Source organism: Sinocyclocheilus grahami, unplaced genomic scaffold, assembly GCF_001515645.1.
Source record: "Sinocyclocheilus grahami isolate Dianchi unplaced genomic scaffold, SAMN03320097.WGS_v1.1 scaffold712.1, whole genome shotgun sequence".
Classification (NCBI taxonomy): domain Eukaryota; kingdom Metazoa; phylum Chordata; class Actinopteri; order Cypriniformes; family Cyprinidae; genus Sinocyclocheilus; species Sinocyclocheilus grahami.
In genome coordinates this window covers 606485-620473 of record NW_015505891.1, presented here as the reverse complement: position 1 = coordinate 620473, position 13989 = coordinate 606485, and the positions used below count along the sequence as shown (strand labels likewise).

The window sequence follows — 13989 nt, the reverse complement described above, 5'->3', positions numbered from 1 at the left end:
TGTTTCTTAATGTCCTCTCACTACATCTAAAACAGTGTGTCCACAGAGAAGGGTTCAATCATTCATATGCAATAAAATGGATAAAAATGTTTTTTTAATGATGAAAAAGAGCTTGTTTTATTAAAAGCAACACTTAATAATATCTCCTATCAAAGCAAGGTTGTTTTTTAATGACACATGCATGTTTAATACATGCTTTTTGTCAACACCGTCAGACATTCAATAAAATGTAATAAAATCAGGGAATATCAGGGGCAGCTGTCACTCTAAAGGACCCCCTTGCCACAGTTCAGCTCTGCAGAGTACATCAGTGTCAGACAGGCTCTGCTAAGTTTTAGTTTTAGAATATTTTAAATCCTAATGTTAATATTTCCTGTGTCACAGCCATGATATGTCAACACCATCTTCCAATTTCTGAGGAAATTATTTGAAATATTTAGATCATTTTATTCTCCTGAAGCAGGTTCCATTAGCATCTAGCATGAACAGCAAACAATAAAATGGCTACTACATAAACTTAATTGGTTTTGTGAAAGAAATGCCAAATTTGTCAACACCGTCAGATGTCACCACCATAAGATCTTGTGTTCCAATGATATATCAAAATACTTCAATGTGACTCTTGAATAAAAGCTTTATAAACAATAACATACTCACTGTTTGTTGTGTTTGTTTTAATACAGTAATTGACTGATTCAACGTATTTGATAGTTAAAATTATTACAAATTCAGGTTTTCGTCACCTCCGTCAGATGTGTCAACTCCGTCAGTTCTGTCACCTCCGTCAGTTGAATATTTTGATGATATTTCATTATGATATTTTATATTTGTTGTGGAATTGTTGGTCACATGTGAAAGTGTAATCTGTCTGCTAACACGAGAATGTGTTTTGAAATGTTAAAAACATCTTGAATGCTGTTAAGATAAAGCTGAAATTATGTTACACAGTCCAAGGTAAAAAAGCACATTTTGTTAAAAAAGAGAAAAGTTGGGAGGTTGTATCAAAGCATAGCTCGGTACATATAAGATACATAAATGTAGTTTCATTTGTCTGAGTACAAGGTTTTAATTTTTTCAATTTTGCACCCTGTTTTGTCCCACTTCTCAAGAATGACTGAATTAATAATAATAATAATAATAATAATTAAGTGGAAAAACGGAAAAGATCCTGGTAATTTTCTGCCAGGACATTACCCCTTAAGTTTACAGACAATTCCCTCAAACCTAAAATACAACACGATTCAATGCATAAATCAAAATATAAATGCAGAAAATGCCTTCATATTAACAAAGTACATTGGGCAACATTTTCTACAGACTTAATAGATTAAAGTTTGGCAAACGAACAGATAGTAACTCTTTATGTATATGTTTATTTTGTAGACATTTCCTTTACAAGAAAAATTGGACGTCATACAAAGATATTAAGATAGGACAGTACACCAAGATTTCACAGTCTATGTAACGAAATGAAAAGTCCTTCCCCATTCATTAAAGGGCTAGAAATATAGCATAAAGTGAAATGAAATGGAGAAAGGGTGAAAAGAGAAAGAATGTAGAACTGCGGATTATATAATTCACAAGGGTTGTTCAGTACGTATTAAATATGCTGTTCTGTATGAGAACTTGGAGCAGTCATGGCGAGGAAAGCACTCTAAAATCACGAGTGTCCTACACCCATAACGTCAAATCTACCAGACACCTCTGTCATCGGCACTCTTAATCAAGAATATACAAAAACAAACAGTATTGAAAAAGCACCATATCGTTTCTGAAATGTTACGTGATCCATTTTACACCTAACTTTCATTTCCCTTCAAAAAAGGCAAAAAACGTACAAAAAACAGGTCAGCCCTCTTTCTTTTCAGTTTTTTGAACAAGTGGTTGTAACATTAGTCTAAGTTGGCTAATATTTCACTCATTTTATACTGAAGGCAATCTTCAAATATGCATTAGAAAGTGAAACAGTTCACCTATCAAATGACGCTCACAAATGAAGCCCGGGAGGTACTAACATTTTACATCCTAATAATGCATAACCATCCCGTCATTGAGGTCTCAGCAGAGTAAATCATACGTAAGGTAAACTGGAAAGACAAAACAAATGGTCTCAATTCTTCACTGTGACACTGTAGCATAAGGAACGACTTGTATCATACAATTCAGTTGATTTGCTACATGGTTCTCAGAGTATCTGATATATTGCATTCTACTGTGTCAATTCAAAGCGCTGTGAATTTGAAAATACCCAGCTCAATCTAAACAGAGTTTTTGCAAAGTGGAAGACCACAGAGTCACTGATACTGTCTCATTTAACCAACATCTCCTTATGCTATCATATCAGAGTCAGATACAGTAACAAAATGTTTTGGCGTAGGAGTAGCCTAACAAAAGCACCAACAGCTGAAAAATCAAAACAACATAAAACTGTTGTGACACACAATAAAGTTATTTGAAGAAAAGTTCAGTTGATATCAATGTAATGGAGCATGGAGCTGTTTGACAATGTGTTTTCTAATATCATATAACTTCCCACCTTGTGAAATCACAGCTCTGGCTTCATTACGTCACTGTTCGAGATGCCTTAATTCAGTTTTCAATGCTAAATGAGAACGTAATTTCATCAAATGGCTCTGTTGGAAAGAACTCACGCAGTTGTCTCTTTTCAGCTTAAATTTGATGCTCTGGGTCTAAATTCAACCAACAAGACAATGGTGCACCTGTGTATATAAATGTAGCATGAAAAGGCATTTCGATTTAAACAACTGTACAAATATTATCATGTCCACCTCATAAAATACTCCACACAATGAAGCCAAAGTTAATAAGCACAATCGTCGACAGGCATAATTTTCTGATCATGTCCGTAACATGAATTAATAAGGGCTGGTTGAAAGTTGTCCATCAAGCCCTGAATATCACACACACACAAAAGTCAAAGGGCAGACAGCACACACTGGACATGATTAACCAATACCACTGCTTGAGAAACACAGCTGAATATCAGATGATCTAGAATACATTGAGACACTCAATTCATATCTTCTTTTTTTCTTTAGCATATTTATTGATTTATTTAAGCATTTATAGATCTTTTGCGTCCAGTGTGTTTTGTCCACAGGGGTTGATGAACAAGGGCTGTGGAACCAACCTCATTGACAAATCAAGCACAGCACAAATCTGTGATACATATATCACTATATGCACCACAGTTTCAATACAGTCATCATACATATTACACGTTTCGAATGAAAGGCAGTGACAATGCTTTTCATATTAAGGGAAAGGCGGGCTGTTATTGTTTATTATAACATATTTTTTGTTGTTTTAGAAAAATATCTATGTTTGAACCAAAACCAAGTGCATCAAGCTCTCCCTTCTGTCTTCATTGACAAAAATAACATTTTCTGAACATTCATACATTACATTACAATCATTGTATATATATATACACACTGAATATGTATATATATATATATATATGCATACATAATATATACTTATATATATTTTATATATATAGTTTTAGACATAAAAAAGGTTCATAGTGCACAACATGCCTTTTTAGTTGCCAACATGAGATAGCTATGAAATAATCATAATAACCATAATAACAATATTTGTGATAACTGCAGTAAGACAACAGTAACAGATAGAAGGAGCAGCTAACAGCCCCACAAAATTCTTCCATTTGGCAGCAACAGCACAATCAAGAGCAAAAGAGAAAAAGCATCATGAAAAATCAGTAACTCAAAACATCAAAAACATTCACAGGAAAGTAAACGGTTCATATTCAAAAGCACATCCCATCCTTTAGGTTGGCAACTGTTTGTGTTCCTTCCGTCCGCAGCCGGCATTTGTGCTTTTTTCCATTTTAACAACAACAGCAACAGCAACAACCCCCTTAAAGAAAGCAAGCAACTGGAGATGTAGTACTCTGTGACTTCCATTCACAATCAAAGCCTAGAGCTGTGCTAAACCACATCCACAACTCAAGGACTATGTCAAGGACTTTAAGAAGCACAGAGGCCACACATCCAAAACTAAGAGGTTGTCCTTTTTTTTTTTTTTTTTGGTTGCTCATTATAATGCTCTTCAAACACAGAGTGTCGAGCCATTCTTTTATGTTATCATCAGATAAGCCACTTTTGAGATCGGAGTTAATACTATCATTAAAACACAGAATGAAACAAGCAAACAAACTCCTCAAGAAAGGGGAAAGGGTGAGCACGGTGTGAAAGCTCTCAAAGGACCAGCGGGAGATGACAGGTAGAGCATGGTCATGCGAATACTCCCACCATCTCATACCTCCACATTCCAAGGGCTCTCCAAAACTCCTCCGCTGGCCTCGCCAAAGTCTAGCCGGTGTGCCTTTGCTCATCCAAAATCAAATCCTCAGTGCGGAGGAGAAATAAAGAGTCCCGTTCCTTTAGCAGTGTGGTGGCATCTGAGATGGCATTTGATCTGCGCTGTGGCTGGTTCGTTTCGATATTTTGAAATTTTGAGGTTCCACTGTGGGATGGTCCGTGCGAAGGGAAATTGTGGTGTTGGGATGTGGGCTGGCACTCACTCAAGGTTCCATGGGCTTTCAGGGTCCAACAGGCTCTCAGGGGCCGGAGACTTCAGAGAGAACCGTAGGTACATAGAGACAGGAGAGAGGAGAAACAGATGTGGAGATGGACAACAAAGGGAGAAAAAAAACGAGAGATAGGTACTGTAGAGTGTGTGGTCATGTCCTTTTGTCACAGGAAGAGGTGTGGATGAACTGGATGGAGAAAGAAAGGGTAGCAAGGTAGCCCGAAACAAAAAACAAAACCCACAAAGCAGTTCTGTGTCCCCTTTTTTGCTTAGACAAATACACAGCAGGCACCTGGCGTGGATAGAGAGAGAAGGAGGGAGATGATACACCAATGTAAGCCAGAACGAGAAAAGATAAAAGCAAGGGGGAGTGCGCTGATGTGCTTTTATTGTTATGTCAAACGGATTTGAATGACTATGACAATTTAAGTGTGTGTGTGTGAGTGTGAGTGTGCGTGCATGGGCTACTGACTCATCTTGATACTAAGCCTGAATTCATTGTGAATTAATATACACTTACATCATTTGATGAAGTCACTCAGATGCTAAGGCATCTGGGCCTCGGTTTCAAATCGAAAGGCTTTAATGTAAAAGATCAGTGCAACGTCTGAGAGGTGTAATACAGAATGTTTGAATTTGTAAGTGTGCATGTGTTGCTGTCGACAGGCAAGCAGAGGCAGAGAGACACAGAGCTCTCAAAGTGCAAGAAGCGAGGGTGAGTTCAGGGAATCAGAGGACTGATCGCTGCTGCTGGTTCGCTGGTTAGCGCTGGCCCCGCAGGCTCCCTCTGGGTAGGTGAACACAAATGAAGATGTGTATGAGGGGATGTAGCTGCCGGTGTCAGGGCTACCGCCACCGTCGGCAACAAGGCACGGGCCGTCCGGCGCCGGCTGGCCCTGCCCATAGAAAGAACTAGAAAAGGCTACCTCCTGCATCATCCCTTGCTGCTGTTGTGCTGGGGCCGGCTGTGTCTGCGTGGGCTGTGAAACCGGGACGTGGTGGTGGTGGTGGGACGAGTAGGCCGGCGGCAGATAGAAAGTGTCCTCCTTCACACTCAAACCCACCACGGAGACAGAAGGCGTCTGCAGGGATGTCTGCGGTAGTGGCAGTGGCAGTGGCAGCGGCAGCGGCGCGGGGGGCTGGTCCTGATAGGGAATTTTGCAACCGGGTTGGTGGGCGACCAGGACGAACTCCAGGCGCTCCTTCTCCTTTTGCAGCTCGGATATTTCGGCCTCAAGCTCGGCCTTCTCCTCCTCCAAAATGTCTGTCTCCTTAGGTTGGAGAGACAAGAGGAGGACACAAGGGGACAGAGATTATATGATCACATGAAATGAGGACAAAAACAAGGGTTTCCTTTTATCATAGTTGTTCAGGCACAGAGCTACTTCAGAAATACATGTTGCTATAGTTTCAGAGAGCAACAACAAAATAAACTTGGAGAAAATGCCATTTTCTTAATTGGGAACTCAGTTCCCACAATATAATTACGGTGGGTTTATACACTCTTTGATCTAATTACAGTGTAGCAGAATGCATATGTGTGTGTTGGAATCATTTACAAACTATCATTGTAAAAATGATTGTTATGAGCAGATTGGCATGTTATGAATCCAGTAATTATGATGCCTTTGCATTCATCTATTATTATGGATGAAATATTGTAATGTAACAAGTGCAATTATATGTGAGTACAGCATCGCTCACCGACTGTAACCTGTCTGTGAGCTCACGCCGTCGGTTCCTACACTTAGCGGCAGCCTGTTTATTTCTCTCTCGTCTAACACGTCTTTTCTCTTCCTCCTCAGGTGTCAGCTGGGAACAGAACAAATTTAGTTTAAAAATTTTTTTTATCAAAATGTTAAAAGACTAACCATTCTGTCATGGTCCTCACTCACCGTTTCATCGCGTGCACGGCGACGGCTCCGAGACTGTCTCACTGTGCCAGGAGTCTCAGAGCTTGGTGAGGTGAATCCTCCACCCGACGAAAAGCTTGGGCCTGGCAGGTCATAAGGATCCAAAGCAACAGGCTGCGTCATGGTGCTGGAGCCCGTGCCGCTTTGCCCTGGTGCCACGGAGGAGATGAGAGTGGGCTGCACCATCCACTGCAGATCCTGGCTGGTGGTGATGGCCGTCACTGTGGGCACAAATGAGCTGGGCATGTCCACCCCTGCCCCGGTGCCGGTTGACCCTTCACCCACCCCTACCACGCCAGTGGCTGATACACACTCCTGGAAACCAAAAACATAAACAGTATTTAACTATGGGCCCCACCAGCTTGCTGTAAACAAAGCTGTTATTGTTAACTAAAACTAAAACCATAAAAGCCCAATTTTGTTACTTGAAGCAAAATTATCGTTGAGTGAATAAAATGAAATTTACAAAAAAAGTCAAGGCAACATTTATCATTTTTGTTTAGTTTAAGGGGATAGTTTACTCAAAAATGATCATTCTGTCATAATTTTCTCACCCTGAAAAACACCTTGAAATACAGTTGTTCCAAACCTGTATGAGTTTCTTTCTTCTGAAAGAAGATATTTTAAAGAATGTGGGTAATCAAACAGTTGACTGTTGCCATTGACTTCCACAGTTTTTTCTTTCCAATCTATGGGAGTCAATGGGGACCAGAATGTGTTTGGTTACCCACATTCTTCAAAATATTTTATATTCAACAGAAGAAAGAAACTCATGCAGGTTTGGAATGACATGAGGCAGCGTAAATAATGACAGAATTTTCATTTTTGGTGAACTATCCCTTCAACTTGAAGTACTGAAATAACTCAAAGGAAATAAACTAAAACGAATAAACTAAAAAAAACATAAAAACTATATGGACATATAAAAATGGCAAAAACACAACAAATTTACTAAAACTATAAATACAATTAAAACAAAAACCGAACAATTTTAAAAATGAAATCTATTTCAAAATATTGACAATGGCTATAATAATATATCAATGATAGTAAAATACCACTTGCTGTAAAGCTGTATCTTCCTCCATGTACAAATAACAGACTAAAGATCATGAAAACAGAAAAAAAGAGTAAGGATAATCAAAAGCAACACAAATATGAAAAAGACATGGATTCTCATCAGAATTTTCTGTTTTAATGCTGTTTTAAAAATTCCAACAAATGGGTGTCCAAATGCAAGTACACAATACACTTTACGTTTTACCAATATATCTGCACACAGATATTAAAACATATTTAGAAGAAAAATCTATATTTGTACGGTTTCTTTTTTTTAGAAAAAAAGGCGCTGTGATGCCAGTGTGAGTTGCATGTTTGATTAATATTCATATGAAAGCGTGTTAGGCAAAGGCACACGCAGTACGCCGTAGCCAATAACCGGACTCGAATCGGCCCTCCCGTCGCTGTTCCTCCGCCCCCGTCACACCCCCGGTGTTCCCCTTAGCAACGCAACGTAACACTCCAAAATAGAACGCATTGACGTCACGCCGAGGTCTGAGAAGCGAGAGCAGCAGCGCTGAGCGCAGGGCGGAGCTTCGTGTGAGAACGTCGGAGACTTCCACCGCTTTGTCATCTGTTTAGCGACGGGCTGTAAACCCACCACGTTGCTACCGGCCTGATTCCGCGCGCATGCTGACTTGTCAGTATTCTATTGAGTTCTATTCCGACTTTACACCGCTAAACACACTCGAACGAATACAAAAGCATTCCCTCAGCAACGTCGCTCCGCTTCTCTTACAGAAAGAAACAGGCAATTCTCGCAGCTGCCGTGCTGTTTAGCAAAACAGTTATTTGCACGGACAAACATGATGTTTAAATGTGAATAAATACTGTGACTTACTTGCGGTGCGCTGGTGGTGGGCGGACTCCCGAAGGATTCCACGGACGACAGGTACTGAGATTCAAGAGAAGGAGATGAGCTTCCACGGGAGCCGGTGTCGGGGTCTCCGGGGAACCCCTGAAACATCTCCCCAGTGGAGCCGAGAAAAGCCGAAACACCTACTGTGCCCGGCGAGAACGGGATGTCACCTGGCACCCAACAGAAGTCACATGAAGCGCTTTTTCGTCAGGACATCAACTATTCGCTTGCGTTTGTAAACCGTAATGCACCATAAAAAGAGAAAAGTGGATGCATTACATTTCAATATTTGTATTATATTAAAGTCACCTACCGTAATACGTTTTATTTGGAGTCTTCGTCAAGATGCCCTTAGTCTCTTTCCAAAACAGTTGCATTAAGACATCAATCCCGTTCCCTGCTGGAGGAAACTTCTAAATTCCAATCTCTCCTTGAATAACACTTCCCAGGCCTGGGTGCAATCCGTGAAAAGCGTGCATTTATAAATCCATAAAAAATAATCCGGAATGTGTTTATTACAAACGGGAGTAGAAGGTTGTTGGGTGTTTCGGCAGCAGCGCTTCTTCTTGTGAATGAAGCCTGAGAACGCATTGTAAAGTAGGGCGTCCTGGCTCCTCCTCTTACTGGTGTTCCGCTGACGTAGATGCCCATATATGGTCCAAAAGCACTGTTTTTGTTTTCGGTATCCCAGCAATATGACGTGTAAGGGATTCCCTCACCCACAGAAAGAGACAGCTCGATCGCGGTCAAGAATAGGTACGTTTACTATTACTTCCACGAGATATTTTTTAATTGTTACATGGTTTTCACGGACAATATTTAGAAACGACACGGTTTGCAAATATTTTTACGTCAAAAATGTGTTACGCTTAACAGTGGCTTTATGTGATTTTTATGTCACGGTCAGTTTCAAATAAACCATTTTCTGTAAAAAAAAAAAAAAAGTTCTCTTTTATTCAAAATATCGAAGACAAGAGATTAAAACACCAGATTTAAACAGGATAATGACAAACAAATAAAGAATCTTATTCAAACAAAGGAACATGGTACTGGCTGAGGGCTATGAAAAACTATAGACTGCACAATCATCATCATTATGTCATATCATAATGTAGGCTAATATCATAATCTACGTAAGTAGCTAGTCAGAATAATTTCTACAGCTATTTTCATTTTATTTTTCATTAATTCAATTCAAAGTGGGGGATAAAATGCACTGCACGTTTTCACTTTTGACACAAGTTTTACTTACAACTGCAAGGCAACAGCATTTATGTTTTTTAATTGTAGTGCACTTTTTATAGTGCAGAAATGTGTACAAATACAGAGCAGGAGAAAACACACGAGCAGTCGTCAAGCTAATTTTGCTGAGGTAGCAGTTAAGCACAGAAGGGAAACCCGCTTTTAGCTGTTTTGACTCCACTAAACTTTCTCACCGACACGCCCCACGGAATCCCCGATACACTGGAGCTTCCTTCCAATGCTGACTGACTTGAGAACCGGTCCGAGCAGAGATTTACATTACCGTTGACTATTGTGGGTAAGTTTGTGAACTATGCATCGAATTCTTTGTTATTATTATTTGTGTTCTGCTCACCACATACGACAAAATCGGTTCAGCGTTGCTATATTCAAAGAAAGGTAGGCTATTTATTAAATGGCAGTTTTAAGACAACCACTTACTCAGTATGAATACTAAACCAAATGCTTAAAATGATTGAAATACAATGTATACGGTCAGTTATTGTTCAGCAAAACAAAGCGCTCATTATTAAGGCTGAGACCCTCGCCGTTTACAAGAAGCTAAGAACAAGTTCCAAGTCTGGCAGTGGGCTGCAGTGACGGAAGAGTGAGTGTCACAGGCTGCTGGCACATTCATTTCTTGAAGGAACAAAGGTGATTCATTTCTGTGTGCAAGGAAATGAGTGTGGCTGCTCGTTATTAAGGTAAAACTCAAATTAACTCGGGAAGTAAAGTATGGTAAGATAAAACGTTTGTACGCCGGTGTTGGTACACCTCGACGGTGGGGAAGGGTGGGGATAACAACAATTAGTCAGCAGCACTTGAGCGTCACCGGTGGAGAACGCCGTGTCCAGTGGCAGACATTATAACGAATGAACAGGAATGACTAATGCGGAGTACTTCTATGTGCAGCAAACATTTGACCAAAACCCGCCAGAACATTAAAAAACGGCGGTTACGTCAGAGAAATTATACGTGGGACGCTTAAAGATGAGCTAGATAGGGGGAAATATCTATAGTTCGCTTTAAAACAGTGTGGCAGGTGTTTGAGGGGCATCAGTCATCCGTCTGCTTAATGCATGTTTCATATGTTAGTTTATGCTGTAATTTAGCTAAGAAAACATATCGAGACTGAGCTGACAAGTCACCATTTAAGCTACTCACCATTTTTTTTTCATGATGGTGAAAGTGAATGGTGACTTAAGGCTGTCAGTCTTTTGTTTACCAATAGAAATAAATGCATACATGTTTGGAACAACATTAGTGTGAGTAAATGATGCCTTTTTTATTTTGGGTGAACTGTCTCTTTAAGTTCCGCTGATCTGCACCATAACATTTCCATTCTAGTCAAGAAATGTACAGACGAAGGGAAACAATACGATAACAAACGAACGCCTTTTAACCGTCTCACATTTTGTGGTTTAATGCAAAACAAACTAAACGGATTCTTAAAGCAAACAGTCCCGCGACGTTTACAACCCAACCCTGCGTGTGTATACAACGTCTCGTCGCCGTGGAAACGCCGTTCCCGCACGTCTGACGCAAGGACGTCACGACGATTGGTACTTTTTTTGTTTTTGCTGCGTAGCAACCGGTTTCCGTGGTAACCCTTAAAGGGGCGGCACAGTGGTTTAATGTTGCCTGTGAGGTTTCACAGACGAGGGAAAGTGCGCTTTCATGTGTGCGAGCGCATGTTTACATTCTTTTGACTTTTACGAGGGTTTTAGAGGCGAGTGATTTGCTTTTTAATATTTAGACCACACAAAGGCTTACTTTAGTTGCCATTTATTTTTGCTTTAAGTCCCATTAGCCGTGTAGCCAGAGTGCTAATCGTCCCGTCTAACGTTACGTTACATGACTGCAACGCTGCAAGCGAATAGTAGCTGCCATGTTGCTAAAAAAGTACATTATAGCTGAGCACTGTATCAAAATCACGTTTGCACGAGACAGACTGCTCGAAATGTGTATAATTATAATGTATAATTTTGGATAGTTAGTCTGCTGTAGTCTTTTGGAGGCTTGTTAGCAAAGACAGGCTGCTAGAAAATCGAAATCGAAAGTCGTACTTCTTTCTTTAACTTTTACATAACTCGTGCAAACGAATTTGACTGTTTCTGTTAAGTAATTTTTGGGTTGCAAATAGTTGAAGTAACTATTTAACTTTACCATGTGGTCGTGAATTCAGGCGTCTTTGTTTTAAAGTTGTGCATGTTGTAAAAACATCAACCCACTCGTATCAAACCAAGTTTAAGGGTTCTAAAACCCTTAAAACCTTTTATTTTTGTACTGTGAACTAACTGAGTGTACTGACTTGGATTTGTTAAAATCAGTTTTCTTACATAGCAGGACGTTCAGGTATAATGAATAATTCAATACACAACATTGGCTGTATGTGCGAACAGTGGTATATATTTTTTTAATATATTTTGTCATATTTAATGCATTATTAAGCTAGTATGTATTACATGTTGCAACAATACATTTGTGCATTGTAGTTCAGCAGATTATATCAATTATTTAAAGATATTTTGCGGTAAAGTGATCTTTATAAATATATGTTGTTAGGTTCCTATTCTTTTCTTCTTTTTTAAAAATCCAGATTAGATGTGGTTGCTATCGTACAAGTAAACTGCTTCAAAATATCTAGAGGATAACTAATTGCATCTTGCATTTAGGTATCTACAATCAACATAAAATGACTGATGTCAGTTTATTGGAATTAATTAGGAAATTAAAGAAAAAATCAATTAATCAAGCCCTTTGACCCTGTATGATGATTCCATAATAATAGGAATTTCATAATACAGGAATTTCCCTATTGGTGCAATTAAAACTTGAAGCAGGTTACGGTATGGAACAGAACACCAGGTTCTCCACAGCTTTTTAAAAATGTGGCACCCATTAATGGCTTTTTAAAAAATGTGGCACCATGGCATGAAAAACAGTCATGTAATATTAGTGTACAAATATGCAAATGTTATCAAAATAATGATCATATAGGTGATTATCATAAATATCAAGTAAAGAGATTGCCGTTTAACTGTTGTATATTGTGTATAATGTTTAGAGTAGTCTTTTTGCTCTCCCCATCACCTTACTGTAATGTGCTACAATCAAATTTAAGACATTTAGGACAGTTGTTTTCAATCCTGGTGGGAACCATGGTTTAACTGTTGTATATTGTGTATAATGTTTAGAGTAGTCTTTTTGCTCTCCCCATCACCTTACTGTAATGTTGTGCTACAATCAAATTTAAGACATTTAGGACAGTTGTTTTCAATCCTGGTGGGAACCATAGCACTGCTCATTTAGTGTCTAACTTATTTAACTCACCGGTTTCAGATCATCATCTTGTTGGAGATGATGATTAAATTACTGATTTAAGAGATGCAGTGCTGTAAGTGAACTGAAAAACCGAATATTAATACAAATTGTTATTCCATTGACAGTCTAGCTGTCTAAAGACAGAAGCTGTGGTGAGAAACTATGTGCTATGAAGTACAAAAAATGACTCGCAGACTTGCAGTGTGAATTGATTGAAACTGCAAGTCATTAAAGCTCTAGTAAGACTATGATGATACAGAAACGGAAATAAATAATCAGAAACAATGGCCTTTTCAAGATCATCTTAAGTAGGACAGCATACAGGTCAAAGTTATGAAGCAGCCTAAAGTTGAGGTTTTCTATATGCTAATGTGTAAATTGCTTTGCTGAAAAAATACTTTAGCCTATATGTTTTAATTTGTTATTTATTTATTATTATTATTAATTTTTTTTTACTTTTACATTTTAAATAGTATGTGCACCTATGCTAATTTTTAAAAACATATTAGCTGTTATACACATGTAGAAATAAAATGTATTCTTTTTAAATGTTGTGTCAGGCGAGACAACATATAGGCAGGTCATTTGGCATATTGATGTGCCCAGTAATCATTAACTAACTTGCCAGGAGCGTTTACAGTGATGATCATTACATATTTTGCTCTTTCTTAGGTGACTGCAGTTGCTGCAATTTGTGTGGTGCTGGCAGAACAATGAATAGGAAAATATGTTTATTTGCATTTCAGTTCAAACTGCCAAACTTCTCTCCTCGCTTTTGGTTGTTCTCATGCGTTCATTTGGCTTTATGCAAAAATAAAGCTCCGTTTTCCTGTTTTGGCACTACTTCAGAGCCATATTGTTTGCTTTGGTTTGTTTGTTTATTTGAATTAACCCTTGCTGTCCTGCTCCCAAAAAAAGTTCCATAATGAAGGGGAGTGCTGTATGTTTTGTTTATCCGACTCTCTCTGTTTTCGTCTCTCTGGTCTTTGTACAGCTTGAACCCCTGCAGCAATC

The 13989-nt window shown here is 39.0% G+C and overlaps 1 protein-coding gene across 2 annotated transcripts; it reads right to left on the bottom strand.

The window, feature by feature from the left end:
* Positions 1 to 3468: 3468 nt before the first annotated feature.
* LOC107560154 (protein fosB-like) lies at positions 3469 to 8972 on the bottom strand. Of its 2 annotated transcripts, XM_016244246.1 has the most exons (6): positions 8723 to 8972; positions 8392 to 8579; positions 6474 to 6806; positions 6283 to 6390; positions 5505 to 5849; positions 3469 to 5365 (listed from the first exon to the last, which is right to left on the bottom strand). In XM_016244246.1, the coding sequence occupies exons 1-6, from the start codon at positions 8784 to 8786 to the stop codon at positions 5300 to 5302; spliced, it is 1104 nt and encodes a 367-aa protein (XP_016099732.1). In that variant the 5' UTR covers positions 8787 to 8972; the 3' UTR covers positions 3469 to 5299. The 2 variants fall into 2 exon arrangements, with proteins under 2 accessions (XP_016099732.1, XP_016099730.1); XM_016244244.1 differs by having other exon boundaries at positions 3470 to 5849.
* Between the last annotated feature and the right edge of the window lie 5017 nt (positions 8973 to 13989).